The following is an 18,078-nucleotide window of genomic DNA, read 5'->3' as shown; positions in this document are numbered from 1 at the left end:
CACAGAGCAACTAAGTCTATGCACCACAACTACTGAGCCTGCGCTCTAGAGCCCGCGAGCCACAGCTACTGAGCCCGCGCACCACAACTACTGTAGCCTGCGCACCTGGAGCCCGTGCTCCGCAACAAGAGAAGCCACCGCAATGAGAAGCCCGTGCACCGAAACAAAGAGTAGCCCCCGCTCGCCACAACCAGAGAAAGCCCGTGCATAGCAACAAAGACCCAACGCAGCCAAAAATAAATAAAAATAAATAAATACATTTATATATATAAAAAAGGGGGGGCTTCCCTGGTGGCGCAGTGGTTGAGAGTCCGCCTGCCCATGCAGGCGACACGGGTTCGTGCCCCGGTCTGGGAAGATCCCACATGCCGCGGAGCGGCTGGGCCCGTGAGCCATGGCTGCTGAGCCTGCGCGTCCAGAGCCTGTGCTCCGCAACGGGAGAGGCCACAACAGTGAGAGGCCCGTGTACCGCAAAAAAACCCACAAAAAACAGAAAACAAAAGGTATATGCACACCAATGTTCACTGCAGCATTATTTACAATAGTCAAGATATGAAATCAACCTAATTGTCCATGATAGATGAATGAATATATAATATATGATATTACTCAGACAATAAAAAATGAAATCTTGCCATTTTTGACAACATGGATGAATTTAGAGAGTATTATGCTAAGTGAAATAAGTCAGACAGAGAGACAAATACCATATGATCTCATACGTGGAATCTAAAAAAAAGAACGGGGCTTCCCTGGTGGCGCAGTGGTTGAGAGTCCGCCTGCCGATGCAGGGGACACGGGTTCATGCCCCGGTCTGGGAGGATCCCACATGCTGCAGAGTGGCTGGGCCCGTGAGCCACGGCCGCTGAGCCTGCGCGTCCGGAGCCTGTGCTCCGCAACGGGAGAGGCCACAACAGTGAGAGGTCCGCGTACCGCAAAAAATAAAAGAATAAAAAAATATTTAAAAATAAATTAAAAAAAGAACGCATACAAACAAAACAAAATGAAAACAGACCCACAGATACAGAGAACAAATGGGTGGTTGCCAGTGGGGAGGGGGTGGTGGGCAAAATAGGTGAAGGGGATTAAGGAGTGTAAATCACCAGTTATAAAATAAATAAGCCATAGGGAAGTAATATACAGCAGAAGGAATAACGGTCAGTGATATTCTAATAGCTCTGTGTTGGGACAAATGGTTACTAGACTTATCATGGTGATCAGTTCATAATGTATACAAATGTCAGCTCACTACGTAGTACACCTGAAACTAACACAGTATCGTACACCAACACTACTTCAATAAAAATCAAAGAACCTTTAAAGTATTGACCCAACACACAAATAACTACCGTCAAGAAAAAGACCAGTATTAAAAAAAAAAAAAAGAAAAGAAAAAGACCAGTATTATTTAAAGAAAGACAAGACCAAGTCATCAGCCACAAAAAATTGACAACGTTCAGCAGTCAGTGAAACATTACTAGACACATAAAGAAGCAGGAACATGTGACACTCGGTGAGAGAAAAATCCTTCAGTGGAATCAGGCCTAGACATGACAGAGGAGACAGACCTAGCAGACAAAAACATGAAAACATTGATTACAAACATTATCCATATACTCGAGGATGTAAAGGAAAACATCAACATAATAAAAGAAGAAACGTAAGATTAAAAACCAAGGAAATTAACTTCTAGAGAAAAAAATAAATTATCTGAAGTGAGAATTTCACTGAATGAGACTAACAGCAGATTCAATATTGTGGAAGAATAATCAGTAAACTTGAAGATGTAGCATCAGATCCTATTCAAACTGAAGAATATAGAGAAAAAAGGTTGGAAATGGTGAACAGATGCTCAGAGCTGATAATGAGATAATACTGGGCATTATCACATATGTAAAATTGGAGACCCAGAGGGGAATAGAAAAAAAAATACATATATATATATAAACACTGGCTTCAATTTTTATAAATTTGATCACTACTATAAAATTTCAGATTCAAGATACTCAACACCCTCCAAGTAGGATAATCTCTGTCTCTCTCTCTGTCTCGCTCTCTCTGTCACACACACACATTTACACGCCAAGACACATATTATTCGATTATTAAAACCCAGTGAAAAAGAGAAAATATTAAAACCAGCTACAGAAAAATATAAACTACAAAGAAAGAAAGATGAAAATAAGGCGAAACTAGGCAAGCCAAAAGAATTTAAACAACAGAACAGGGAAAAGTTTAACCTAGAATTCCTAATCCAACAAAAATATCCTTCCAAAGCTAATGTACATGGAAACTTTTCCAGACAAACAGTGGCTGAGAGAATTCATCACCAGCATACCTACACTACAAAAATATATGAAAAGATCTTCAGGTAAAAGGAAAATGATACTCTAGAGAAACTATACTGTCATCTTAAATTAGAAATAAATCTGAGAAAAGAGGCAGCGTTATCTTAATGCAAAAGGACAGCTTTATTGTTTGCAAGGTTTGCAAACCAGGGATAAGAAGCCTTTGGCTGTAACCAAAAGTACGTTCCTTGGAGGTGAAGGGGTGAGGGGTGTTTGAAAGCACAAGCCAAAGAAGCCACAGTTGGGAGACTTATAAAAGGGGACTGGATGGCCCTTGCAGCCTGACCGCAAGTCACTGCAGCCTGACCAGAAGTTTCCAATGATGGCTGTCACTGGAGCATCTCCTTAGGGGTTTTTCAGGTAGGACCCTTAGCACAATCAGAAGTCCTTATAGTTTTCGTTCGTGGTTTTTCTAAGAACTCAGAGTACGTGACTGAACCCTAGGTCTGTCACGATTGCCTGGCTCCATTTTATTGGGGGTACCTGTTAGCCACACCAGGTCCATTTTCTAAATATGTTCTTTCCACAGGGAATCCCTCTTATTTTTACTTTTCCTTAGGGGATTTTATTTTTACAACAAAGGGATGAAGAGCAATTGAAATGGTTCATATGCGGATAAATATAAAATAGTTAATTGTTCTAATTAAAAAAATCTCTTTCAAATTAACTTTAAAAAATACCATATCATGGGATTTAGAACAATATATTATGGGTCGCGCTATGGGCATATCAAAACCATGCTAAGGTGTAAGCGCAGAGAAGAAAACGTTACATGGAGCACAGTTCAATTTAATAATAAAAATATCTATTTCCTCCTTGCCCTCACAACCACTCATGTAGAACTATCAGGAAGAAACCTGGAGGCCGGATGTGAAGAGATGCTATTTCTGGAAGGGAAGCAGGTTCAAGTCACCTGGGACCTCCTTGTTCATAGACCTTGAAGCACCACTGTGAAGAAGGGAACTCAGTCGCACCTCTCAACCCTATTCCCTTGTGAGTTTCTGCACCTGTAAAGGAAACACAGTTCTGAAACAAGGGACCAGTTTCGTGGAAGGTCTGCTCTGGAAAGGACAAGACGGAGGTGTCCCCAAATCAGGGACACCTTAAGAAGGGCTTCTCACCTGGTATAGTAGATCCAGGTGAGGCCATAGGTGAGAAGGAAACCAGCCCCCATCAGGGCCCCCCTGAGCAACGTGAGGACCAGGGGCCAGGAGCCCTCTCTCCGCTCCCCAGAGACTTGGGAGAAGGAAGAGGAGACACCTGGAGGACGAAAAGAGAGAGGAAGGTGGATGATAGGTGTAAGTCCACACCATTATTTTTATTTTGGCCACGCTGCTTGCCATATGGGATTTTAGTTCTGCGACCAGGGATCAAACCCACGTCCTCTGCATTGGAAGCATGGAGTCTTAACCACTGGACCACCAGGGAAGTCCCTGTAAGTCCACACCTTAACCCTGCTTTCCACCCTAGCTCAGAACTCAGGCATCCTTGCTTATACTCACCTTGTACAACTAGGTTCAGGGAGACACGGAGGGAGCCCCTCGGGTGCTGAGCTTGGCAGGTTAATTCTCCTCCATCCCCTAAGACCACGTGGGGCAGCTCCAGGACCCCAGGGTCCAAAGGCTGTGAGGGGCTCACTGTCAGGCACCCACGGGCCCAGCGTATCCTGGTGGGTGGGTTGCTGTCGACAACACAGACCAGGCGCAGGGACTGGCCCTCCACGACTCGAAGGGAGGTGGCGTTGCCCAGGATCTCTGGGATTAGAGAGACAGAGAGAGCTAGAAGGGCAAGGCTGAGAGGCCCTTCTCTCCCTCTGTCCTCCCAGACACGGGAACAGCGGCTCTGAGACAGGCACTGCAGGCAAGGCCAAGGACGGGGGGCAGTCTATGAGGTGAGGCGGGGGAAGGAGAGGCAACCTGCTGATCCCAGGACCGGGGGCTGTGGACGCTTGAGGAAGAGTCGACCAGATCTAGGCCTGGGAGAGAACATCCCAGGAAGTGGCCCTTGATGTGTGAAACTGTGCAGGGCACTGACATCCGTGGGTCTGGCCACTTGGAGGCCTGCACGCAGGTGATGAGAGCCCCAGGGAGCCATGGGAGGGTTCTGAGCAAGAAAGTCGTAGGGTCAGATCTGGGGCATGTAGAGATCCCTTTGGGGTCCCCATTCTTGCAGGCTGGACAGGGCCAAGACTAGAGGCTGACAGGCCAGAGGGGAGGCTGGTCCGGATCCAGGCCAGAGAGAGGATGGAGGCCTGAGTTGGAGCTGCGGTCACGGGGATGGACGAGGGGACTGACGTGAGTCATTCTCAGAAAGTCAACGTCGCAAAACTCCCTGAGTCCCGGGGACGATTGGGTGAGACACGGAGCCTAAAGGAATTGCCGAGATCCAGGCTCGGGTTACTCATATCGGAGGGTCCCTTGCAGGGGGAGTGGAGGGCACTCAGGACAGAGGTTTGGGAGAGTCTTCAGGGCAGAGGTAGGATTGGAAACCCCGGAGTAGACGAGCTTCCCCTTGGAATCCTGCAGAACCCAGCTTGGGAACTCAGTCTCCTTGCGGGAGAGACGGAGACAGGGAGGAGGCAGGGAATCCGCGAAAGGATGTCCTGGGAAAGTGAGGAGGGAGAAGAGGTGGGAAGGGAGGGGGCAAGCGGAGGTGACAGTGAGTTGTCACTAGGAATCCACAGTGGCCCTAAAGTGAGTCCTGCCAGGGGACAGGGTTGGGGGGCAGAGGGCAGACGTAGGAGCAGAGAGGGGATGAGTGATGGGCTTGATTCTGTCCATCTTCACAACATCCCTGCATCTGACCTCCATTCCACCCAGGTACTTTTCTCCCACCTGTGCTATTTCCCCGGAAGACACGAATGTCCAGGTTCTGTGGAGCATCTGGAACAGAAAGAAAGAAATGTCCTCCTGCAGCATGATGAGGTGTCATGAGTAACATGACACCATGGGGGGGGGGTCTCAGCATTCTCCTCGTTCTCCTCCCAGCCTGCCTCCAAATAGAGTCCCCAAGTATCCCACCCAGGCCTCCCGTCCCCAACGCCCTCCACCCTCAGGGCCCCGGCGTCCCGGCCCCGCGCTCACAGGACACGTTGAGCCTGATGGTTCTGTCTGCGCTCACGCCAGCTCCGGGGAAGGTCACTCGACAGGTGAGGTTGGTGCCATGGTCCTGGGGCCCCAGGGTGAGGGTGAGCACCGAGGAGTGGGGGCCCTTGGGGTGCAGGGAAGGGAGGGCAACCCCGGTCCAGGAGAAGGTGGGGGGTGTCCCCCTCTCACAGGCCCATGGCACTGCACAGGTGATATTCCTGGGGAGGCCAGATTCTAGGGTCCCCTGGACGTGGATGTCGGGTGTCTGTGTCAGAGCTGAAGAGGAGAGAGAAACAGACCCAGGCCCTGGATGGGGGGCCCCGAGTGTGCCCCTCAGAGCTGTCTCTGCCCCAGGCCAGCCGCAGCGGCCTGTCCTCCTAGGTCCTCTTGGGCCCCTCCCAGGATGAGAAGACAGGGGGTCCCCTCCCAGCCCTGCCCTGGGGGCCCTCAGGGCCCCTGTGTCTGTGTGTCCTCTCCTTGACACCATCCTTACCTGTTACATGCAGGTGGAGCTTGTTCTCTAAATAACTATATTTCACAAAAGGCCCTCTCTCCACCCTAAAGAAGTATGTCCCCGTGTCTCCCTGCCGTGCATCTCTGATGTCCAGGGAGCAGCTGTAGGTCCAGGGGTCTCCAAGGAGGTGGAATCGGCCCTGGGTGTCTGTCAGCACCTCACGACCTGGGTCGTTTGTGGCCACTGGACGATTCTGGTCGGTTCTGGCCCCTTCCTGGAACCAGTAGCCGAAAGATGGGACAGAGTCGTCCCAGTAGACCCAGGGATGGTGGAAGAAGCAGGGCACGCGGACACACAGGCCCTCCTGCACCGTCACGGACTCCTGCACTTCCAGCCGGTATTCTCTGTCCTGAGCCAGGGACCCTGCGGGGAAACGAGGGTCAGCCACAGCCCCTGCCCTGCCCAGCCCTCTCCCCGCAGCCCACCCACCTGCCCACAGCAGGGACAGCAGCAGCGGCAGCATCTCTGAGACGGAGGGCTTCTGGGCGTCCTGTGTGTGAAAAGAGAAGGGGAAGGAGAGAGGGAGGTAAGGCTGCGGGGAGACCCACGGGAAGCCGGGGAGGAACACGAGACCCAGCTGTTCACAGAAGAGGAACTGCAGAGCCAGAGCTCGGCCCCCCTCTGCACAGAGCGGACGGACACCCCTCAGTCCAGAGACCCCGGAGACCTGCCCAGAGAGGAGCAGGCAAGGAGGAGAGCCCTGTCCTGCCCCCCATCTCGGGTGGGTCCTTCCAGCACCAGAGCCTCTGAGGACACGGAGGCGTAGGACACGGTGAGCCTCCTAAGGTCCTCCCGTCTGAGCACCGCTGTCTACACCAGGGAGCCGCTCAGCTCCTGTCTTGACCTGGAGGGTCCGAGCCTCACCTAGACCCTCGGGTGGTCGGTCCCGCAAGATGTCGGGTTCTTTAGGGTCTGTGTGAGCGTCTGGGGCAGAAGACAAGAAGGGGCTCCTGGGTGACGTGAAGGCAGCCGCCAATCATGCCTTCACTCCTTCCCCCAACACTGAGCATCTTGGGCTGGTGACCTGGAGACCAGAAGGGCTACGGCTGGCCTGGTCCCTGCCCAGGAGATGCTCCCACCCGGGCCCATCACTTCCTCCCCAAACAGGCAGCACTGTCGGGCTTTAGAGCTGCATCAGTGGTGAGATTGCCGAGTGTCCGGCAGCATACTGGGTATTTTCTTTTAATGAGTATGACTTTTTTTTAATCTAGTAAAAAAATAACTCTTTTCAAGTTGAAAACCTTGAAATTCTGTACCTACTAAACAACCAATCCTTCTTCCTTCTTCCTGCCAGCTCCTGGCAACCACAGTTCTATTTTCTCTCTCGAGGAATTTGACTCCTTTGTCTACCCCATATAAGCGTATCATGTAGTGTTTGTCTTTTTTTCACTAGGTTGTTGAACTTACCGTAATGTCCTCAGAGTTCATCCATGTGGTAGCAAGTGTCAGAAATTCCCTCCTTTTTCAGGCTGAATAATATTCCATGGTTTTGCTTATCCCTTCATCTGTTGAGGGCAAGCTGGGTTGCTTCCATCACTTGGCTATAGTGAATAACGCTACTAGGAACACGAGTGTGCAAATATCTCCTGGAGTCCCTGCTCTCAGTTCTCTTTGAGAGATATCCAGAAGTGAAAGTCAGGATCATGTGTTAATTCTATATTTAAGTTTTTGAGGAAGTATCATACTCTTATCATCCCACCCCACCCACTTTTTTTAACCTCATCTATTGTCATCTTCCACTAACTCTACAATTTAAGGTCTCTACCCTGGACCCCTCCTCTGATCCCCAGACTTTCATATCCAGCTCTCTACATACATTTCTGCATCATATTTGATCCTCATTTCCCCTCACCTACCACATCCATTAGAAAATTCTGTTAGCTTGACCTTCACAACATATTCAAAACATATCCTCTCTATCTACACGATCTCCTCGGTCCACTGCACCATCACCTCCTGCCTGGAGTCCCCAGCAGGGTCCTGCCACATCTCTTTCTTGCTGCCCTAGATCCACTCTGGCTGATTCTGAACACAACAGCCTGAGGATCCTACCTCAATGAGGGTCTAATCCTATGTCCGCTCTCCTCAAAGGCTTCCAGAATCCTGCATTGGCCTGCAGTCACCTTGCACGGGGTCCGCAGCATCCTCCCATCTTCCCCCCAATCCCTTTGCCTCCCCACACCAATATGTCACATGCTCCGGTCCTTGTGTGATTTTCCTCCAAACCTGTCAAGAGCTGACATGCTCTCATTTTACTTATCATTTCTTTGAAAAGTTCTTGTCCGCATAACGACATCCCCATGAGGACAGAAGTACTTCTCGTTTCTAAAATCACCATGAAACAAAACACCATTTGAAACATTGTATACGGTACGATTCAATGGCACTAAGTACATACGCAACGTTAGTGCAACCGTCATCACTATCTCCAGCATGTTCTCATCATCCCAAACAGAAACTCTGCTGCAGTTACACAATAACTCCTCACCATCCCCATCCCCTAGCTGCAAGCAACACCATTCTACTTTCTGTTTCGATGAATGTGCCTTGTAGGGAGCTCGTATAAGCAGAATCAAACGATATCTGTCCCTTTGTGTCTGCTTCTTTCAGGTAGCACACTGTTTTCCAGAGTCACCGGCGTTGTAGCGTGTGTCAGAATTTGCGTTGCTTTGAAAGGCTGAATGATACTTGATTGTATGTTACCACATTTGGTTCATCCATTCAGTTGCTGGGCGCTGGGACTGGTTCCACCACTGCTGGGAATCTTGCTGCTATGAACAATGGCATGGAAGTTATCTGTCTGAGCCCATGCTCTTTTCAGCAACGAAGATCCGTCGCCCCGCAAAATAAATAAATAAAATAAATAAAAAATGTATAAAGTATGCTACGTAATGAATATTTGAGTTAACAGCTTGCGGTATACATGTGCGGGTCTGGGCTGGGAAGACAGGGGTTGAGAAGAGAGCAGAGTTGTCCCTGGAGGTGGACACGTGGACACATTCACCGAGGGGGAGGAGAGGGCCCTGGGCGGAGTCGTGAGAACACGCACGCTCTCAGGCGCGGTGCGCACGGGCTTAAGCTTAATTGCGGGTTGGAGGGGGAGGTGGTAGTTGTGACTGAGATAGCCCGGCCGGGGAGATAGGAAGAGAACAAGGTGGTTACTGGTGACCCAGGTGAGAGTTTTGCCGGGCAGGGGTGGGAGAGGGCGGCAGCCAGATGGCCGGGAGCAGAGCGGTGATGCGAACGGGAGGCGTTGCACTGACCGCCTTTAGCCCTCTCCTAGTTGCCACCTCCGTCAGTGCCACAGAGGAGAGCTTCCTTCCTACCTGTGCCATTTCCTTGGATGGGGCCAAAAGCCAGGTTCTGGGAGCATTCGGGATAGAGAAAGAAAATATTTTCTACTTCCATCATGGGAAGATATGGTGGCTTAACTTCTTTGGTTGGATCCACAAAAGGGTGGCGAGGTGGGGACGGTTGTGCTTTCTTCTCCGTTCTCAGGCCGGGCTTCTGGCCACACATCAGGTCCCACAGGCTCTGCAGCTGGGTCCCTCCTCAGGGACCAGCTGATTGAAGCAATGAGTCAAAATGAAAATAACAATTAAGCCTTTAATCGCTTACTTGTTAAAGAACAGTGAAGCCGACTTTATTCAGGACCACTGCCACAGGTGCAGGGACCCCTGCAGTGGGGCTTTGCAGCAGGGGAAAGGGATCAGGCTCAATTCTGAATACAACGAGGAAAAGTGGGAATTTATTGCCAGGGAGCGGGGTGAGGGGTCAGCGGATGGAAAATTGCTAAGAGGAAACATAGGGGCAAAGGGGGATTCTGGCTAAACCGACCTACCAGGCTTCTTGCTGAAGGTCGGCCAGGGTGATCAGATATCAGCTGGGGGCTAGTGAAGGGTGAGGAACCCCATCAGACCTTGAGGGTAAGGGATTTTGGTTAAACTGTCTTACCAGGATTCTTGGGGAAAAAATGGACGATGCAAAGATAGATGCAGAACTCAAGAACTTGTTGAAAAAGAGCTTCAAGAGCCTGGCTAAAATTAGCCAAGGAGAGAACCTTTGCCGATGGTCAGGGTGACCAGCAGACATGGGGGTCGTCTCGCGGACGCGGGACCCAGAACAAAAAGCTCTAGTGGGTCTAAGGACCCTGGGTTGGGGGTGGCGTTGGGAATGGAAATGTACTGAGTTCTGAATCAGAGTGGGGAAAAGTGTCTCCAATTTTTCCTGCTTCTCCTCTACGAGGAGGCTTCGGTGGAGATGCCTGAAGACCTCTGCCCAAGGCTTCAGATAAACAGACCAAAGAATAAAGTCATCTGAGCTAGGAATGCAAAAATGTGAACAGCACGATGGGCCAGGGCAGTCTGAGTCCTTCACTGCAACTCCTTTCAGAGACTACAGTGCAGCACGCCCGTGAGGCCAGCCAAGGAAAGCTTTTGCATTTGCCTATGATCAGGCCTGAAAAATCACGTATAGGTTTGTAGCCATGAGCTGAACTCCTCAGATGGCTCTATACATGGACCTATCACCTCCTAGGAAGGTCTCCTGACAACGTAGGGCTGGTGTCAGGATCCTTTTTAAAAATTTTATTTATTTTTAAAAATATTTTTATTGGAGTTTAGTTGATTTACAGTGTTGTGTTAGTTTCAGGTGTACGGCAAAGTGAATCAGTTACACATAGACACATATCCTGGCGTCATGATCTTGGGACCCGAACATATGGGTGAATAATAAGGAATGGGGGACCCTGGGCCCCATGGAGGAGAGAAGCATCCTCCTACTGGACTTTGGGCTGTTCAGATTCCAAAATGGTTGTACTTCAGGTTAAATGGTTGTAGATTTGGGGTATCTGGTAACAAGCTGAAGAGGAGAAAATGATTCAGACCCCAGAGGGGAGACCCTGAGACTCCACCTCGGCTTCCTCTGGGGTCCTCAACAAGTCCTCCACCCTCCAGATAAGGAGTATCTGTGTTCCTGTCTCTGGGGTTCTCTCCTGGGGATCCCTGGCTACTTGTCACATTCAGATATATTGGGAGTCCTTTTTCACATAATATTTCTCTACCTTAAAGTATTCCCACTTCCCCGCATCTTGGAGAATCTGATGCTTAGAGGGCAACTGTGGGTCCCTGGATCCCACAGAAGGTTGGATTGGCCCCAGATTGTTTCTTCCAGGTTTTGATGGGGTCTGTGGCCAGAAGGGGATTACAATGTCTGCTGCCCACCTCCAGGATCTGAAGGTGGATGTCGAATGGGCTAAAGTCAGTCCAGAAAATCCATGGGTTGAAATGGAGAACGGGATGGGATGCATAGGTTCTCCTTCACCGTCACTGAGTAAAGGTTACAGATCGCACCTGCGCCAACCTCCAGGGACCACTGCAGGAAACCGAGTCTCTGTCTGCAGCCCTGCCAGGAAACCTCTTCCTCACATCTGTTGCCCTCACGGTTGTGGCCACAGCGGCAGCAGCATTTCTGGGCTGCAGAGGATAATCTAGATTCGCCTGACGCCATCTGAATAGCCTTTCCCAGCTTGGAGATGGGGGCGGCCATGGGGTGCTAAGAGAGCTGGGGGTGCTTCCTAGGTTGAAGTGTATGGCTTCTATGTCAAACTTCTCCCTTCAACAGAAATACCCATCTCTCCCTCGGGCCACTGCCGGGGGGGAAGTGAAAGCTGAGCTCTTCTCTCCTGGGACCACAGCTGGGTGGACTCTTCCTGAACCCTGAAACGCTGACTCTCTCTTCCTGAAGACCAACCCCCACTCCCCTTAAGACACATGGGGGGTTTGGGGGTCTATTTTCCCCAGATAGGTTTCTTGGAGTCTAGACAGACGTAGATAGGGAGGCCTTGATCCTGTTCATATCAAGTCCCCAAGCCTCTCCCACTTCGCCTTCCCACCAGAACCTACCCACAGCGGGATTGCTCTTTCCAGCCAAGACACCATCTTGTCCCCAGGAAGCAGGGGGGTGTCGCTGTCCGTGGTGCTGAAGCAGCATTGGATCTTGAGTTTAGGGATAACTGGATTGTACAGAAGGGTCTGACTAGACACGAACCAGATCTGGACCTCAGGCCAGAAAACCATCTGAGGCAGAAGGACTGGGTCTGCCTAGGAAGGAGAAGATCAGGGAGGGGCCGACCCTCTGGCCTGGGGCCAATCCTTTGCCTCTCCTTCCTTCTTTACTCTCTGGAAAGTCTTGTAGATTCTGCCAAGCCACTTAATCAAAGCCAGCAGCAGCTCTCCCCTCCCCCCACCCCTTCGTGTTTCATGAGAAAAATAAAGCCCTGTTTGGTTTTGGGTTTTTTGTTTCATTTATTTTTGGCTGTGTTGGGTCTTCGTTGCTGAGCGCGGGCTCTCTCTAGTTGCAGTGAGTGGGGCTACTCTTCTTTGCAGCGCGTGGGCTTCTCATTGCGGTGGCTTCTCTTGTTGCCGAGCATACGCTCTAGGCGTGCGGGCTTCAGTAGTTGCGGCACGTGGGCTCAGTAGTTGTAGCTCACGGGCTCTAGAGCACAGGCTCAGTAGTTGTGATGCACGGGCTTAGCTGCTCCGCGGCATGTGGGATCTTCCCAGACCAGGGATCGAACCCGTGTCGCCACCCGGGAAGTCCCGCCCTATTTGTTAAGGTTCCCGAAAGTCAGCTTTTTTTGTAACTTAGAATGAAATGCATTTCTAATTGATACGGTATGTGGAGATGATTCCTCCAATTCCATTTGAAGCCAACACGACATTTTCCAAAAGTGCCCTACTCATATGAGAGTGCCTGGTATGCTTGACTTCTTTCACTTTTGCTAATTCAAGAGTAGAGAAACAGTATTATATCTTTTCTTTACTTTGCATTGATGTGATTATAAACAACCTTTCCCATCTTTTTAAATTAACTGTAATCCTTCTTTGTGATTTATCTATTCGAAGGGTTTACACAGAAGGACCGTGGAGCTTTCCTTATCAACTTCTCTAAAGATTCTTTTTTCTTTTTTGCGGTACGCGGGCCTCTCGCTGTTGTGGCCTCTCCCGTTGCGGAGCACAGGCTCTGGACGCGCAGGCTCAGCGGCCATGGCTCACGGGCCCAGCGGCTCCGCGGCGTGTGGGATCTTCCCGGACCGGGCCACGAACCCGCGTCCCCTGCATCGGCAGGCGGACTCTCAACCACTGCGCCACCAGGGAAGCCCAACTTCTCTAAAGATTCTGATCTCATCCCTATTATTAACCTTAGAGAATAATATATTTTTACCAACAAAATATGCATCCCTAGATTTCAAAGTTTTATTACTTTTGACCTTTATGTGAATGGCATCATACAGTACACATTTTTTCCCTGGCTACTTCCACTTGGTATCAGCTAAAAAAAATTTTTTTTATGGTGAAGTGTATAATGTTCAGAAGATACAAATGGGTAAGTGTGCAGTACAGTGACTTATCACAAAGCAAACGCACTCAGTTCACGAAATATCGCCAGTTTGAGATATCGAGTATCGCCAGCTCCCAAAATAGCTCAAGAGTCCACACACCCACCATCAGAGCATGAGGTTCCTACTTCCTCACATCTTTGCTACCCTTGCTGTTATCTGCCTTCTTGGTTTTCCAACCTGATGTGTGTAGAGCAGTATCTCGTTTCGGTTTGATTTTTCTTCAACTACCAGTGTGTTTCAGCATCTCAATATGGACTTGTTTTCCATTCATATTTCCACATTTCTGAAATAAATATTCATGTCATTTGCTATTTTTATGATGGCTTGTTTTTCTTCTTGTTGATTTGTGAAAGTTTTGGTACATTCTAGTCAAAAAGCTCTTGTGGGCTTAAATGAAGGAAATAATTCCTCCCATTCTGTCATTTCTCAATTGAACTGATCTCAGTTGTCCTCTATTTGATGTGAACCTTCATTTTGATGCAATCAAACCTATGTGTCTCTGGTCACAACACTGTGTATCCCTCCTAAAAGTATCCATGATCCTGGCTTTTACATTAACCATTTCCATGCTTTCTTTTTTTTTTTTTTTGCGGTACGTGGGCCTCTCACTGTTGTGGCCTCTCCCGTTGCGGAGCACAGGCTCCGGACACGCAGGCCCAGCGGCCATGGCTCACCAGCCCAGCCGCTCCGCAGCATGTGGGATCTTCCCGGACCGGGGCACGAACCCATGTCTCCTGCATCAGTAGGCAGACTCTCAACCACTGCGCCACCAGGGAAGCCCTCCATGCTTTCTTTATAGTTTTATCACCAATGTATCCCTAAAAATTATAGTTCAGGGGCTTCCCTGGTGGCGCAGTGGTTAAGAATCCGCCTGCCAACGCAGGGGACATGGATTCGAGCCCTGGTCTGGGAAGATCCCACATGCCGCGGAGCAACTAAGCTCGTGCACCACAACTACTGAGCCTGGGCTCTAGAGCTCACGAGCCACAACTACTGAGCCCACGTGCCACAACTACTGAGGCCTGCGCACCTAGAGCCCATGCTCCGCAACAAGAAAAGCCACCGAGATGAGAAGCCTACACAACACAACGAAGAGTAGCCCCCACTCGCCGCAGCTAGAGAAAGCCCACCCGCAGCAAAGAAGAACCAACGCAGCCAAAAATAAATAAATAAATTTATTAAAAAAGTATAGTTCAGATAAACCTATTTTTGAACTTTTTATAAGTGCAATCATATTATATGTCATTGCCTGTGTCTTGCTTCATTTTTTTTTATTGTGATATAATTTACATATAATGAATATATATTTAGGTACATTTATAAATAATAGATGTATACACAAGTAAATGTTTAAAATAATCAATAGACTTTATTGTTTTAGAACAGTTTTAGGTTTACAGAAAAATTGAGCAGACAGTACAGAGAGTTCCCATAGGCACCCTAACCCCCTCATATTCTTCCCTATTACTAACATCTTGCATTAGTGTAGTATATTTGTTACAAATAATGAACCAATACTGACACATCATCATCAACCAAAGTCCATAGTTCACAGTGAAGTTCTCTCTTTGTGTTACACAATGCTATGGGTTTTGACAAAAGCATAATGTCATGTATCCACCATTACAGTATCTTACATACATATTTTATCATATATGCGTGATATACACTTATGTATGACATATAAATATATATGTAAATAATTTTTATTTAATGTATTTATGTCTAGTCCACAGGATTTTTGTTGTTTAAAATTTTTTTTCTTTTTTTAAATTAATCTTTATTGGAGTATAGTTGCTTTACAATGTTGTGTTAGTTTCTGCTGTACAGCAAAGTGAATCAGTTGTATGTATACATACATTCAGTCATTTTTAGATTTCCTTCCCAGTTAGGTCACCAAAGAGCACTGAGTAGAGTTCCCTGTGTGATACAGTAGGTTCTCATTAGTTATCTATTTTATATATAGTAGTGTATGTATGTCAATTCCAATCTCCCAGTTCATCCCACCTCCCCCCACCTTGGTAACCATAAGTTTGTTCTCTACATCTGTGACTCTATTTCTGCTTTGCACATAAGTTCATTGTATCTTTTTCTAGATTCCACACATAAGCAATATTATACAATATTTGTTTTTCTCTTTCTGACTTATTTCACTGTGTACGGCACTCTCTAGGTCGATTCACGTCTCTGCAAATGGCACTATTTCATTCCTTTTTATGGCTGAGTAATATTCCATTGTATATATGTACCACATCTTCTTTATCCTTTCCTCTGTCAATGGACATTTAGGTTGCTTCCATGTCCTGGCTATTGTAAATAGTGCTGCAATGAACATCGGAGTCCATGCGTCCTTTTGAATTACGGTTTTCTCTGGGTATATGCCCAGGAGTGGGATTGCTGGGTCATATGGTAGCTCTATTTTTAGTTTTTTAAGGAACATCCATACTGTTCTCCATAGTGACTGCACCAATTTACATTCCCACCAACAGTGCAAGAGGGTTCCCTTCTCTCCACACCCTCTCCAGCATTTATTGTTTGTAGATTTTTTGATGATGGCCATTCTGACGGGTGTGAGGTGATACCTCATTGTAGTTTTGATTTGCATTTCTCTAACGATTAGTGATGTTGAGCATCCTTTCATGTGTCTGTTGGCCATCTGTACGTCTTCTTTGGAGAAATGTCTATTTAGGTCTTCTGCCCATTTTTTGATTGTGTTGTTTGTTTTTTTGATATTGAGCTGCATGAGCTCTTTGAATATTTTGGAGATTAATCCCTTGTCAGTTGCTTCATTTGCAAATATTTTCTCCCATCCTGAGGGTTGTCTTTTCGTTTTGTTTATGGTTTCCTTTGCTTAGTACACAGGTTTTAATGAGTTTTGATAAATGCATTCATCCACCCCAATCAAGATGGAGAATATTTCCGTCACTACTCAAACTTTCCTTATACTATGCCTCCCTGAGGCAGCCTTTACTGATTTCTATCGCCATAGCTTAGTTTTGGCCATATTAGAACTTCATAAAAACGGAATCATAACTGTGTCCTCTTTTATGTCTGGCGTCTTCGGATTCCTGCATGCTGTCGGTTCCTGCCTCAGCGGTTCCTTCCATTTTATTGCTGAGTAGTATCTCTGGGACAGGGAGTCCAGAACCTGCTGCTTCCTGTGTCTGCCCTCACGTGCTGGAGAACTGACCCTGGAGCTCCTGCTCACCTCACATGATCCATTCTGCTCCTCTGGCCCCAAGACCTGGGGCCTCTGGGGCAAACACATCAGCAGGCATGTCCCCTCTGGGTCTTTCTTGCTGACAGCTCCACTCTTCCCAGGAGCCCAGATAGGCGGCCATCTGAAGGCTCCGACCAGAGCCACAGGAGCGAGTGGGGCTGGGAAGTGAAGGAGGAGCCTGTAGCCTCAGTGATGCGGCCTGACCCAGGGGCTCTGCAGAGACACGAAGCAGCCCTCGAAAGGCAGCGACCACATGGTCACTCATCCACCATTCGCTCTGCATCAGTTTCTGGGGGCCCTTGGGGAAGGTCACCGTGCTAGCCACTGACAGTAGACAGAGCTCAGAAAAGTCGAACAGCATTAAAACAACAAAAAAAAGAGATGTGGACGACACTTAATGCAACTTCATCACAGCTCTGCCGCCTTTTAACTGTGAGAATACGAAGCTGTGACTTTAGCTGTAGTTTCCAAAATGTGTGGGAAGGGATTAATCACAGGTTTGAAAGTGGCATTCGACGAGGCCTGTGAAGCCCTGAGCACCTACCTGGCACTTGGTAAACACGGCAGCCTAAATAATCCCCCATGTGGGGTTTCAAATAACCCATTCCAATAGGAAACCACCAGCAACCTGCCCAATCAGTGACCCTCACCATGTCCACAGGGACCCAAGGAGAGGCCAACGTCGACCCACTCATTCATCCCCAAAGGACCCCAACACTCACTGCCCAGGAAGCAATGCGGTCACCCTCGCAAACCTCCATCATGGACCCCCTAGGTCTCCCATGCACTGGTTCCCACATGCTGTGCTTAGCACCGCCATTACTGATTTCATATGTCCTCCATCCGTTACTGTCCCCCTTGTGTGTGTTACAAGGTGAGCCTCAAAGCCCTCCGATCCCTGAAGCCCCTGCTCCCAATCAACCACTGCCTCCTACAGCCCCCCAAGTGGTGAATCACTTCCCCTAATGTCCCCCAGCCCCAGGAATAGTTCTCAGGAGCCTGGGGGCAGACACAGGGAGCAGCGTATCCTGGACTGCCTGTTCCTGGGACAATCTGGACCCTCCTGCTGAGAGCAGACCACAGAGGGCAGATGCTTCCTTGTCCACAGGCCTTCTGTGTTATGCAGGAAACCACGGTCTGGCTGATGAAGAAGTATGTGTTTGTTATTGTTTTGTTTTGAAGTAATTAATTTGGCTGCATCGGGTCTTAAGTTGCGGTATGCAGGCTTCTCTCTAGTCGCGTCTCGTGGGCTTAGCTGCCCCGCCGCATGTGGGATCTTAAGTTCCCTGACTAGGGATCGAACCTGCATCCCCTGCATTGGAAGGCGAATTCTTAACCACTGGACCGCCAGGGAAGGCCCCAGAATGTGTTTGTTGGAATAGATTTGCTGGGGAGAGTGATGGGGAATCTGTGGGGTTGAGTATCAGGGGTGTTTCCAGGGTGAGTGATTGGAGAGATTTACAGTGGGTGAGGGGCGGGTCTCTGAGGAGAGTGATCTCTTCCAGGGC

At 48.7% G+C, this 18,078-nt stretch overlaps 1 protein-coding gene and 1 long non-coding RNA gene across 2 annotated transcripts in view; both read right to left on the bottom strand.

The window, feature by feature from the left end:
• Window positions 1–2,505: 2,505 nt before the first annotated feature.
• Window positions 2,506–7,462, bottom strand: LOC132509726 (sialic acid-binding Ig-like lectin 14). Its single transcript, XM_060131075.1, has 8 exons — window positions 7,356–7,462; window positions 6,378–6,438; window positions 5,928–6,311; window positions 5,432–5,710; window positions 5,183–5,230; window positions 3,851–4,102; window positions 3,470–3,608; window positions 2,506–3,355 (listed from the first exon to the last, which is right to left on the bottom strand). Exons 1-8 carry the CDS (start codon window positions 7,374–7,376, stop codon window positions 3,313–3,315), a joined length of 1,227 nt encoding a protein of 408 aa, XP_059987058.1. The 5' UTR covers window positions 7,377–7,462; the 3' UTR covers window positions 2,506–3,312.
• Window positions 7,463–8,645: 1,183 nt separating this feature from the next.
• LOC132509504 (uncharacterized) overlaps window positions 8,646–18,078 on the bottom strand; it is a 44,972-nt gene continuing 35,539 nt past the window's right edge. The window contains exons 2-3 of the long non-coding RNA XR_009537037.1: window positions 9,567–9,669; window positions 8,646–8,719 (exon numbers count right to left, since the gene is read on the bottom strand). This is a non-coding gene — a long non-coding RNA (uncharacterized LOC132509504). The remainder of the gene's footprint in view (window positions 8,720–9,566; window positions 9,670–18,078) is intronic.

Source organism: Lagenorhynchus albirostris, chromosome 19 (assembly GCF_949774975.1).
Source record: "Lagenorhynchus albirostris chromosome 19, mLagAlb1.1, whole genome shotgun sequence".
NCBI lineage: Eukaryota > Metazoa > Chordata > Mammalia > Artiodactyla > Delphinidae > Lagenorhynchus > Lagenorhynchus albirostris.
The sequence above is the reverse complement of the archived record's forward strand: the minus strand, read 5'-3'. Positions and strand labels throughout refer to the sequence as shown.

Coding starts and splice junctions, on each gene's coding strand:
- LOC132509726 (XM_060131075.1), bottom strand. CDS start 7,376: ATGAACTCTGAGGACATTACG. Junction 6,439..7,355: donor TGAACTCTGAGGACATTACG/GTAAGTTCAACA, acceptor TTTCACACACAG/GACGCCCAGAAGCCCTCCGT. Junction 5,711..5,927: donor GCTCCACCTGCATGTAACAG/GTAAGGATGGTG, acceptor TCTCCTCTTCAG/CTCTGACACAGACACCCGAC.